The following is a 12412-nucleotide window of genomic DNA, read 5'->3' as shown; positions in this document are numbered from 1 at the left end:
GACAAAAATATTCAATTTTTGACCTGAAGTGCTGTCTCAGGTGGTTGAGAGAGAGGGGCTCCCCACACTCACCATATAGAAAACATTCTTCATACAGCAAGGTTTTGGGGTAAAACATTAGTAGACACTAGTCATGTCTTAGATGTTCTTTGGAAACTCATGACCAGTGGAGGGTTTAGATAAGTACAGTAGAACCTCTGTAAATTGACCTCCAAAGGGACTGTAACAAACTGGTCAACATATGGTGGTTGTCGACAGAAGGCACTAGGCCCACTGTACTGATATGTCAATGTGGTGCATGTAGGTCTTTGAAAATTAAGTTGACATATGGATGAGGTCAATGTAGGGAGGTGGTCAACCATGGAGGGTCTACTGTATCTTTATGAGGGGTTTTCTATGCTGCAAGCATTGTTGAAAAACTTTGCTGAAGGACATAGTGACATGTAGGTGTCATCCATTGGTCATTGCAGTAGTTTCATTTCAAGATGGAATCAATCACTCTTGTTATACACAGGCTGTTTTCTTGCAAGAATTATGCTCCTAAATTTATAATAATAATAAATTGTGGAAGTGAATGCAATGGGCAGGAAAGAATCCTTAATTTATTCTACATTTTTATTTTTTATGTGTGTTATTATTCTTACTTGCTCTCAAATCTATTAATCTAACTCTTTCTTATTTTTATACAATTTTTTTTTTTCTGGCAGGCTCCATGGCTCATAGCAGTAATCCTGGAACTCTGGTAGACTGAGGAAGGAGTATTACTTGAGGAGTATTACACTGGAGACCCTCCTGAGTCAAAGCAGACCTGCCCTCCACAAAAAATAAAAATAATTATCTGGGCATAGAGGTGCACACCTGTAGTGCCAGCTACTCAGGAGGCTGAGAAAGGAGAATTTCTTTGAACTTAGGAGTTTAGGGTTGTAGCAAGCTATGATGACATCACTACACTCTAGTCCCAGTGACACAGCAAAATTTTACCTAAAAAAGAATATTAAATTTTGAACACACTCTTGGATAATTCTTATATTATTTCTGCAGCACTCTATATGTTTGAAACACAACAAACATTTTACATTTTAAACAGTCTGAGGTGCCGTGACATCTGTAGGGGTATAAAGGTGATTTTTAACAAGGGAGTATTCAAAGATACAAAGATATGTTAATTCAGGGCTCCAGGATGGAATGGTATTTTTTATGCAATGATCCCCAGTCAGGCACACATACAGGGACAAGAGAAAAAGTAGCAGTATCCATATAAGATCCAGAAATATCTTAGACATTATTCCCAGGGGAACAACTCCTGAGGAAGGCCTGCCATCTTCTCCTGGAATAGTTTATCAAAGGCTTCAGCTTGGGCCACTGTGAAGTAGTTTTTCCAGTCCCCAGTTACTCCTGGAAAACAGGAAACGGACACTCAGATCAGATGTGGGGTGGTGTTGAGACTTGAACACGTCTCCTCCTTGGTGTGTTCCCACCAACCATCACCGTGGACTTTATGACTAATACAGTGGAATGAACACTGGTCCATTGGTGGGCCCTTGTGCTGCATAGGCAGCACAGCTGTTTATACTCCTGCCTGCCTAGAGGAGACGTCTTACATTGTGCTCTCTCCCAGCCCCTCCCATGCACAGTCCCTCCACAGTCATGCCCACTACATCTACTGACACACCCAGAATCAAGCCACTTCCCAACACCCATTTCTACCACCCCAATCCAAGCCAGCATCATTTCTCACCTGCATTATGGTGACAGACTGTAAGCAGTGTCTCTGCTTGGGATTGCTCTCCTGAATAGGAGACTCAGATGGCAGCCCTCTTGACTCATTGACAAGTGAAGCCACATACTGACACATTTCTGTCAGGCACTTGTAAGGCTCCCAGGGATCTGTGTTTTTGTGGCTTCTCTGACTCTGTCCCCTATGATGACCCATTTGTTCACTGTGCTCCATCACATTGGGACTTGTGATTCTGCCTCACCCATGGCAGATGTCCTCACTGTTCAGACCACATGTGTTTCCCGTGTCTTCCCCCTGTAATGCTGCTCTCCCAGATGTATCTATGTCCTGCCTGTTTGCCTTTTCCAGTCTTTGCTCCAATTCAGTCTTCTCAGTGAGGTTCTCTCACCACCCCATTTAGAACTGCAAGCCCCGATCCTGGTGTAGTTTATTTCATAACACTTCCCTGTAGGGTGGGCTCTATGCATTTCCCTTTTGTGGTTGTGTGGATAGCATATATCCTTAATGTAAAATTTATAAGTTTTAGAAAGTTATGCCTTTGTATTTAATGATCAAAGATTTAGTGTTTTAAAGATGGACAGAAATGTAGTAAGTACCCAATTAATATTTGTTGACAGAATGACTAAAAGAATAAAAAAAGGTAGGCGGGGCATGGTGGCTCACATCTGCCATCACAATTACCAGGAAGGCCAAGTTGGAAGGATGGCTAAAGCCCAGGAATTCAAGGCTATCCTGGGTAACATAAGGAGACCCCTGTCTTTACCAAAAATAAGAAAAAGTAGGCTGCAGGTAGTGGTGCATCTGTGTGTACTTCCAGTTAGTTACTCAGGAGGTCGAGGTGGGAGAATAGATTGAGCCCAGAAATTTAGTGACCTATGATTGCACCACTGCACTCTAGCCTGGGCAACAGGATAAGACTTAGCATTAAGAAAATATAAAAATTACAAAATGTACTAATATTATCTTTATTTGAACAGATGAGGAGAAAAATGCCTAGAAGGGTGACATGGTTAAAGTGATGGATGTTAGGGCCAGGAGCGGTGACTCACACCTGTAATCCCAGCAGTCTGGGAAGCCAAGGTGGGTGGATTGCCTGAACTCAGGAATTGGACACCAGTCTGAGCAAGAGCAAGCCCCTGTCTCTAAAAATAGCCAGGCATTGTGGAGGGCTCCTGCAGTCCCAGCTACTTGGGAGGCTAAGGCAAGAGAATTGCTGGAGCCGAAGAATTTGAGGTGGTTGTGGGCTATGATGCCATGGCACTCTTTCAAGGATGACAAAGTGAGACTTTGTCTCAAAAAAATAAAAAAAAAAGAAGCAATAAAAACAAAATGATGGATGTGAATTTGAAGTCAAAGATCTTGATGTCGAAGTCTTACTCTTAATTACATGGTTATCTTATTTTATATGTTATATAAATTAATATTAGATAAACTAATATATTAATTAAATAGATGATGTAGGATAACATGTAATTATAAATTAATTATATAAATTTTAAATATAAACATATATAGTAGAAATGATAGGGCAGAATATCTCACATGTAACTGGTGCCCTGTGAACATCCATTGTCCTTCCTGTCCTCTCTGTGTGTGTGTGCACCTGTGTGTTCACATTTCCTCTTCTTCTAAGAAGGCAGGCATATTGGGTGAGGACTCATGCTCTAAGACCTGTATCACTGCTTTTCATGCCCCCATGTCCATGTTTTTCTCACATGTACAATTCTTGCACCTCGTCCCATCAGCCCAAAAGTCTTACCATGTTCCAGCATCAAATCTAAGTCTTGAGTAAATATATCCTAAGTCTCACCAAGACATGAGTAAAACTTGAGATATGGTTCATTCTAAGGCAAAATTCCTCTCTAGCTGCTAAACTGTGAAACCCGACATGTTACCTGCTTTCCAAATGCAATTGTGGGACAGAGGATAGATTTTCTCATATCAAAAGAAAAAAATTGAAAGGAGAAGGAGGTCATGTGTATCCAGCCATCCAAATGCATCAGGGCCAATTCCAATAGATGTTAGGGCTCAAGACTGACCTTCTTGGTCTCTGTCCTCTTGACCAACTGAGGTAGCAGAGGCCCTGACCTGCTCAAGGTCCTTTGATGCTTTAGAAGCATTTGATTATTTTCTTCCATTGATCACCATCCCAGATAGATTAGAAGTGTAGGGTTTTGGGAAAATGGATTCCTAGGCTCCATTTTCCATTTATAGGCTCCAGTGTAAATATTTCCATTTGTCTTAAGCCCAAGGAGAGGGACATGGGTAAGCTTTAATCACAGGGGGCCTTACAATGTCTAATAGCAAAGTCTCTCATCTCTCCTTTTTGCCCAGCCCTTCATATATGTCTTCATTAATGACAGTTTTCTACACTACATGCCCAGTGTTATGGCCCCTGCGTGAACACCCCAATTCTGTCCTCTTTTTTCAGGTCAATCACAGCTTGCAAGCCTGGCAGGAGGAGCTAATTAACCTGGTCACATTTTGAGGAATGGACACTCTCTTGTGTCAAATTCAGAGGACAGAGAATCAAAATGATTTCTCATCACTCAGGTAACCATCCCAGGATGGATCAACTTTGTCCTAGTGCCTATAATCCACACCAGCACCATAATAAGAAACCCCCTGATGAAGGGACAGGAAAAATGCTCTGGGGGATGAGCAATTGCAGTTGATACACCCAAACGCTCCTTCATTTCAACTGTTAGCACCTGTTGTAAGCACAAGAAAGCCCTCCATGTATTCTGGGACATTTTGAAACCAGAGCATTTTCTCTTACCTTTTCTCATAAATGGGTTTTTGTGAACTGAAAAAGCATCACCCATCAGAGAGTAATTGGACATCTTGTTTTCTCTCATGGCCTGGAAGGAGCTATTCTTGACGATTAGGCTGAGTTCTTCTTGCTCTACCTTCTTACCTAGGAACTGACAGATCTTCTCCACAGTTCTTTCTGTGTCCTAAAAAAAAAAGGAAAAACAAGGGAGGATGTGAGAGAGAAAGGCAATAGAGAAAGCAGGGTGAGAAGCAGGATGAGGATGAGGAGGGGGAAGAAGAAGAGAGAAACAAGACACAGAAGGGAGAAGTGATGGGGCTGGATACAAGGGTGGGGTGTGGACTGTGAGGTGGCAGAACCCCCACAGCCCAGGAGGTGCATTCAAGGAACAATCCCCACTGCTTCTCCTCTCTTCCTAAAACAACTATAGTCCTTCCTCCTTGCTCCCTATGCTAGAAGTCATGTAGCCTCTGTATGCTTTCCTATCTTTTGCCTAAGAGCACTTAGCCATCTCTCCCTAAATTAATCTTTACCCCATGTACTAAGATTGATGTCATCAAGAATATTGCTTATGAAAAAACTCCTTTTACTTATCCAGTTACTTCACCTCAACCTTGTAAGATGAAAATATTTCCACCCACTTTCCTTGCTGATTTGCAACATTGTTAATATAATCAACATTGTTTAGGTACTATGTAAATAAAGCTGTTCACATTATTGGGTGCTGGCTGCAGTCATCAGCTGTGCCAGACCTTCCCATTCCATCTCTTTATCTTTCATGCAATCTATGTCTCTTGTGTGATTCATTTTCCCAATTCCCCTCCATTCTCCCTCTGATTCATTTACTCTTCATGCTGGTTCATGTAATGCAACTAGAAGAAAGCAAGAGAAAAAGGTAAAGAAGAGAGAGCAGGAGGTATGTAAAAGACACAATGATGGTGATGGATTTTTCCAATGGTTGAGTTTAGGACAATTTACCAGTAAAAAGACAGGGCCTAGGGAGACTTTGCGAAGGGCTCCTAAACAATGATTAGGATTAACCAAGGAGAGGTTCAGGGAGAAATTGACAAATATTTAAGGAATTGATATCAAATTCTGGCTGTGCCATCAAACAATAATGTTTCTCATAACTCACGTTTGAATAATGCCTAGAGTTTTACAATGTTTTCTCATGTATTATCTCAATAATTAGTACTTGGTACAGGATCCTGGCAGGTCATGCTAAGATAAGAGCTTTTTATACCAGAAAGAGTTTCCTCTGAATCATAGATTTTTATTATAGAACCATAATGCTTCCATTTTTTTTCTTTTATAAACCCCAGTTGTTGTCTAACAAGAGGACACACTACATAGAAATAGCAAAAATTAAATTTAGTGTGTGAGTTGAAAACAAAATTACAACAAATTGTAATCATGGACGAGGCAATTAAAGGTGCTAAGAAAGGCTTGTTTATCACAATGGATTCATTCTGAGACCACTGAGGCATGGACAGAGGAAAGTGATGGGACGTAATGTTTCTCAGGTGGAAGCAACATCCAGTGTTCATGTTATTTTCTCTTTTCCTCAGGGTACCACTAATAGGTCAGGTTCTTTCTATAATTGCCTACTCACCCTCGCTGGTCCTGAGCATCACCTGACAGCTTTTCCTGTCACTCGGTAGCCCCTCCAGTCCTTGGCATATCAGCACATTTACACAGATCGATTTCATGCCTTCATTTCTCTTCCTACCAGTCAAGCTGAGATGTCAGACAGTTGGACACATCTCTGGAACTGACTGTAATGACCCAGTTCTGTCCCTTCCCAAGGGCCCTTTCATCACTGGATCAGCAGCAGCACCATATGTCCTGCCCACAAAGCTTTCTATAATCAGTAATGGATGCACAAGCCTTGGTGCTCTGCCTCAGTGCGTGAGAAAACTCTTTAAATGTTCTAAGATATTATAAAGAAGAACATATGAAAAAGAGCATGAATCTTGGGAAGGTCCTGCCAGAAGTAGGGCAATGGAGACCAGGGAGCTAATCCCACTCACAGTGACTCTTCTCAAGACTAAATTTTGAGAAGGAGGAATGGAGACACAGAGAAATGGAGGGAAGTCAGAGGAAGGGAAGGTGGTGGTGAGAGGGTGTGCACTGACTACGAAAATGACAGTTACCCATTTCAGCTCTTCATAACTCAGCATCAGGAAGTTCTCTCTCTCTCTCATGGACACCCAGCCACGAACGTGGTCAAACCATGACCCATATGGCACTGCATGGGGTGAGGCAGAGAGACAGGTTAACCCAATCTGTTAGGACCACTTTCCTCCTACCTGTAGTAGGAAATAATTGACAAAATTTTACATTGGCAGTGATAAAATGGAGCGCATTAACATATTCATCATCTCACATATTTGCCAAACCTTGGGTGAAGGGAGGGTGGATGTACTAATCTGGTGAGATCAACGTGTAGTAGAAACAGTTTGGGGAGTGAGGAGAGATGCTCTCAATCTCACACAGGTTGAATTTGAGGCATCCATGGCTCACTCCAGGCTGCTAGAGCTCCAGAGAAAGATTACAGCTGTGACAGGGGACTCAGCATCCAGTTTTAAGAAAAATGGCCAAATTGCAAGTGCTTGAGAAAGTCCAGGGATTCTGCATAACTTAAAGTATAGGGATTCTAGAGTCATGCAAACCTTTTTGAGACTGTTAGAAACAGAGGCTTAAGGGAGTTTTGAAAAGAGGCATTTTCTGAAAAACAATGGTAGAAGGTTAAAAGGTCAGGATTGTGTTGTCTGTGAAACCTATGAAAAGCTGACTTTCAGAAAGTCACAAATTAGGAGACGGGATAAGGATATGGTAATCTGTGTTAATACCTGAGATATTAGAGTCAGAAAATAGCAGGGGCGGTTATTAGGGACAAGCTGAGGGGCTGATTAGAGCTGGTTGAATCCATTGTGATAAGGAAGCCTTTCTTAACATCTTTACCTCACGTCCATGATTACAATTTGTTGTAATTTTGCTTGCTTGCTTTCTTTCTTTTCTTTTTTTTTTTTTTTTTTTTTGAGACAGAGCCTCAAACTGTCAGTCTGGGTAGAGTGCTGTAGTGTCACAGCTCACAGCAACCTCCAACTCCTGGGCTTAAGCCATTCTCTTGCCTCTGCTTCCCAAGTAGCTGGGACTACAGGCGCCCACCACAACACCCAGCTATTTTTTGGTTGTAGTTGTCGTTGTTTGGCAGGCCTGGAATGGATTCAAACCTGCCACTCTGGGGTATGTGGCTGGCGCCTTAGCCACTTGAGCTACAGGCACCGAGCAGGGGAACTGCAGATTTGGGTTTCAGAGGTGACAGAGCCTTCTATCCCTGGGCTGGTGAGATGTAGGTACAAGGTGGGAGGCAGGTGAGATCTGAGAACAGACTCTTCACGCCTCCTAACGTCAATATTTTCCAGCACACTCACCATTTCCTTCCAGGAACCATTCAAGAAATTGTTTCACTGAATTTGGTTTCTTGGTTAAATTCACAGAATTCCAGAAGAAATAGCCAGATACAATAACATCCTTGGGATTTCTGATGACATAAATCAACTTAAAGGGGAAAATAGAAGAATGAAAAATCAATATATTTATTTACCACTTTTTAAAATCTTCATAAAAATGCAGGAAAAGCCAATTCTTAGAAAATGTCTATTGAACATCAATGGAGTCTGCTAATAAATTACTTACTGCATTCTAAATCAAATGTAAATTTTAAAATTCCTATGACTTAGTCATTGTTCCAGGAACATAGCAATGGAAGAGGAAAGCATTGTCCCTCTCTCTTGGGTATATTAGTCTACTCACAATAGGAAGCAACCGGAGGGTTTCAAAATGTGAGTGGTATTATATTTGTGTAGATAGGTTAAAGATCACTAGCAGGAAAATGGATTACTATGTTATGGTGCATCATAGATATATAGAAATGTATATTCATATGTACATCCCAAGACCATGGATGAATCTCACAGACATCACATTGAGTGAAAGAAGCCAGGCATCCAATAATTCATACGGCATGACTCTATTTGGATGAAGTTCAAGAGCAAACAAAATTAAGGCATGGTTCTAAGTCAGGGCAGTATTTACCTCTTTGTGTGGGCATTGACTGAAAAGGGGCATGAGGGTGTTCAAAGCTTCTAAATTAGGATCTAAATGAAGGTTACCCAGTGTGTACACATACAAATACTCATCAAGCTAATACTTAAGATCACTACACACACACGCATACTCACACACACACAAGGAAGATTACTTGGCATTTGAACATCTAATTTTCCTTTGGATTCTGCCCCCACTCTCTTTGTGACATTATTCTAGATCTTGTCTCTCCCAAGTGCTTAGTCTCCTCCACACAGGAATTTACCAAACACTGATAAGACATATGTAAATAGGCATGTTGTGACAAATTCATTGTCCTGCTGCACAAGGTAAAATTTTTATCAGAGGAGAATATGATGCTAAGTTTCTCCATTTAGTTTAAGCAAGAAAACATTTAAAGAATTTACAAACTAATAAACACCTAGGAAAGCATGTTTCCCCTTCTTTCCTTCTTTCTTTTTTTTATTTCTATTTAAGAATTTATACTTTTTAGTAAAGCAGTTTTTCTAAAAATGGCCCAATGTATGTTAAATCTTGAATAACAATTATTCCTTCTGATGATTATTGTTCAGCCACTGGGGACATTCATATGGCTGCTCATCTTCATAGACAGCTACACACATAGACAGCTACACACAATAAGACACAATAAGAAAAAAAACTGTCCAGGACATGAGACAATTACCCTGGATTTCAGCATTGATTTATGAATGTCCTGGTTCTCATATAAATGAACAATTTTGCTTCTTCTCAGTGGCAAGTGGTACAATTGGCTGGCTATTTATTTTGTGCGTTCTTCATGTATGTTTAAACTAATTACTATTTATCTTAGAACAACAAAAAGGGGCTTATCTAGTATACAGAATCTGACAACTAAGTTTGAGAAATACTCCTACAATAAGCGCTGCATACTTTATTGCTAATTATCACTATGGTCACCTTAAAAATACCCCGGTTGGGAAGCTTTGCACTGACATTATTGCCCAGTTCACTCTTCAAAGTAAGTTTGGAGGGGGAGGAGACAAGATGGCTGACTGAAGCCAGCTTTCCACAGAGGCTCCCGTCCAGTAGGAGAGTTAAAGGACAAAAAATCAGCAAGTAACCTGGTGGATTTGAGTTGCACTAAGAGAGAAGGTTGAAGAACGCACATCAACCCTGCTGAGGCGAGCTGCGACCACAGATATAAACAAAAGGTACAAAATCCATCAGCAAGCAGACGGGAGTCCCCTCCCCCATAAGAACAGCTCAGAGTGCCCCACAAACAACTGGGCAGAGTTCAAAGGTCCTCCCACTACACTCCATGGGAGAGACCCTCTAAAAACTGGACCTACCTCCCCTACTAGGGTGCCATGGCATCCTCCTGCCAGGCATAAAACTGTATAAACTGTATATAGGCTCTACCTGGAATTCTGAGCTCCCAGCACTCCCCTTCACTCACACTGAGGTCTGGAGGCCAGTCCCGGTTGGCAGAGAGGGGATCGCACCGGAGTGGCAGTTCCCTGAGGCACAGTGTGACAGCCGTCTTTTGGTGACAACACAGCCAGGCATAAAACTGTGTAAAGCTGTGTGTGTTCTCTGCCTGCAACCCCAGGCTCCCAGCACTCCCCGCGCTCACTCCAAGATCTGGAGGCCTGTCCCCCAGGGGTCCAGACTCTTGGGCAATTGCTCGAGGGGTGTAGACAGTGCTGGGCTGCAGCCTGTCGGTGAAGACTCTGGGGTATGGGAGCGGAGAGAGGACGATTGACTGGAAGGGAGCTACACTGGAGCAGCGGTTGCCTGAGCCATAAAACAGCAGCCCTCTTTTGCTAGCAATACAGCTCACTACCAAATATTCTGAAGCCACACCCCCTGTCTCCCTGGGCAACCAGAGACTCTGAGTATAGGATTTCCCTGAGGCAACTCCAACTTGCATACCAGGGAAACTCCCAGGGCAGGGCTGACCCAGAGGTCCGCTTTACTGAAACTAAGACGCACCTGGCCCTCAGGGGATCGTCAACCTATAGACAATACAAGAGCAAAGACAAGCTGATTTGGAACTCAATTCAGCTTCTCTTCTGCAGGGGAACCGCAGAGTTGTTCTGTTCTGTTCTGTCAGTAACATTAATCAGGGGCGAGACTGAACCTTAGTGAAAACCCCCCAACCTTCATCAAGCACCCAAGGTTGTCAGGCCTCACCTCCTCCTGCTAGAGAGAGGCAGAGCACAGCAACGTGGCAGACTTCCTTGCAATTCAGGCAGGTGCAAATTCCTGGAGTACCGATTCACTACAGGCAACTGGGTCAGCCAACTGCAGGGCTATCAGTGACTGGGTGTGACAGAGCTGCAAGGTGGGGAAGGAGGCATCAATCTTCCCAGACTGATCTATTTGCTGGGTGGCTCCTCCTGACTCCATGCAGCACTGGAGCAAGCCATATTAGAGCAGTCACCAGACCCCTGTGATCTAGTTCCCAGGGACCTCTTGAACTCTCCCATCCGAGGCAGCTGCTGACTGAGACAATTGATTTGGACTCTTTGAACTGAACCAATCACCTGAGGACAAATAAGGTGGTGCCCTGAGTGTTAAAATCTCCAACTATTATGGAATTGGAGGAAATCAAGTTGTTTATGTCTGTTAGAGTTTCTCTTATAAATTGAGGTGCATTCTGGTTGGGTGCATAGATATTAATAATTGAGATCTCATCATATTGAGTCTTACCCTTAATAAATATGAAGTGACCATTCTTGTCCTTCCTTACTTTTGTTGGTTTAAAGCCTATTGTATCTGCAAATAAAATTGCAACACCTGCTTTTTTCTGGTTACCATTTGCCTGAAATATGGATGACCATCTTTTCACCCTGAGTCTGTATTTCTCTTTTAAGTTAAGATGTGACTCTTGTATGCAACAAATATCTGGCCTGAGTTTTTGTATCCAGTCAGCTAACCTATGTCTCTTTAGAGTGCAGTTTAAGCCATTCACATTAATGGAGAGTATTGATAAGTTTGGTGAAATTTTGGGTATTGAGTTTTTCAAAAGTCCAGTGGACATTTTTAATCCTTTTGCCATTGTGGAAGTTGGAGTTTGATCAGAAGTTTCTGAGTGAGTTTACTTTTGTAGTAGAGGATTGGGTTGGTTATTATGGAGGATAGGTCTGAGAATATCCTGAAGAGCTGGTTTGGTTATGGCAAATTTCTTCAGCATATGAATGTGATTAAAGAATTTAATTTCTCCATCATAAATGAAACTCAGTTTAGCTGGGTACAAGATCTGGGGTTGAAAGTTATTTTGCTTTAGGAGATTAAATGTTGATGACCACCCTCTTCTGGCTTGAAAAGTTTCAGCAGAGAGATCTGCAGTCATTCTAATGTTCTTACCTTTAAAGGTAATAGTTTTCTTTTGCCTGGCTGCTTTGAGGATTTTCTCCTTCATATTAACTTTAGTGAAGTTAATTATGATATGCCTGGGGGATGTCTTATTGGGGTTGAGTCGTGCTGGGGTTCTGAAGCTGTCTGCTATCTGAATTTCAGGTTCTGTAGGCACGTTTGGAAAATTCTCTTTCATAATTTCATGCAGAAGGGCCTCTGTGCCCAGTGAGGCCACTTCATCTGTTTCAGGAATTCCTATGAGTCAGATATTTGCCTTCTTCGAGTTATCCCAGAACTCTCTGAGAGAATGATCCATTTTTGATCTCCATTTCTCTTCCTGTTTGAGAGTTTGGGAGCATTCAAAGGCTTTATCTTCAATGTCAGAAATCCTTTCTTCTGCTTGGTCCATTCTGTTGCTGAGGGATTCTACTGTATTTTTCATATCT

The 12412-nt window shown here is 42.0% G+C and overlaps 1 protein-coding gene across 3 annotated transcripts in view; it reads right to left on the bottom strand.

The window, feature by feature from the left end:
- Nucleotides 1-601: 601 nt before the first annotated feature.
- The window catches only part of LOC128595779 (sulfotransferase 2A1-like), a 54365-nt gene continuing 42554 nt past the window's right edge, over nucleotides 602-12412 (bottom strand). For all 3 annotated transcript variants that reach the window (XM_053604748.1, XM_053604750.1, XM_053604749.1), the window contains exons 4-7: nucleotides 7949-8075; nucleotides 6665-6759; nucleotides 4518-4695; nucleotides 602-1395 (exon numbers count right to left, since the gene is read on the bottom strand). In XM_053604748.1, the coding sequence (XP_053460723.1) occupies nucleotides 1283-1395; nucleotides 4518-4695; nucleotides 6665-6759; nucleotides 7949-8075 (513 nt within the window). In that variant the 3' untranslated portion in view covers nucleotides 602-1282. The remainder of the gene's footprint in view (nucleotides 1396-4517; nucleotides 4696-6664; nucleotides 6760-7948; nucleotides 8076-12412) is intronic.

This window comes from Nycticebus coucang, chromosome 10 (genome assembly GCF_027406575.1).
Source record: "Nycticebus coucang isolate mNycCou1 chromosome 10, mNycCou1.pri, whole genome shotgun sequence".
NCBI classification, from domain to species: Eukaryota; Metazoa; Chordata; class Mammalia; order Primates; family Lorisidae; genus Nycticebus; species Nycticebus coucang.
Note: the sequence above shows the minus strand (reverse complement) of the source record. Positions and strands in the feature narration are given on the sequence as shown.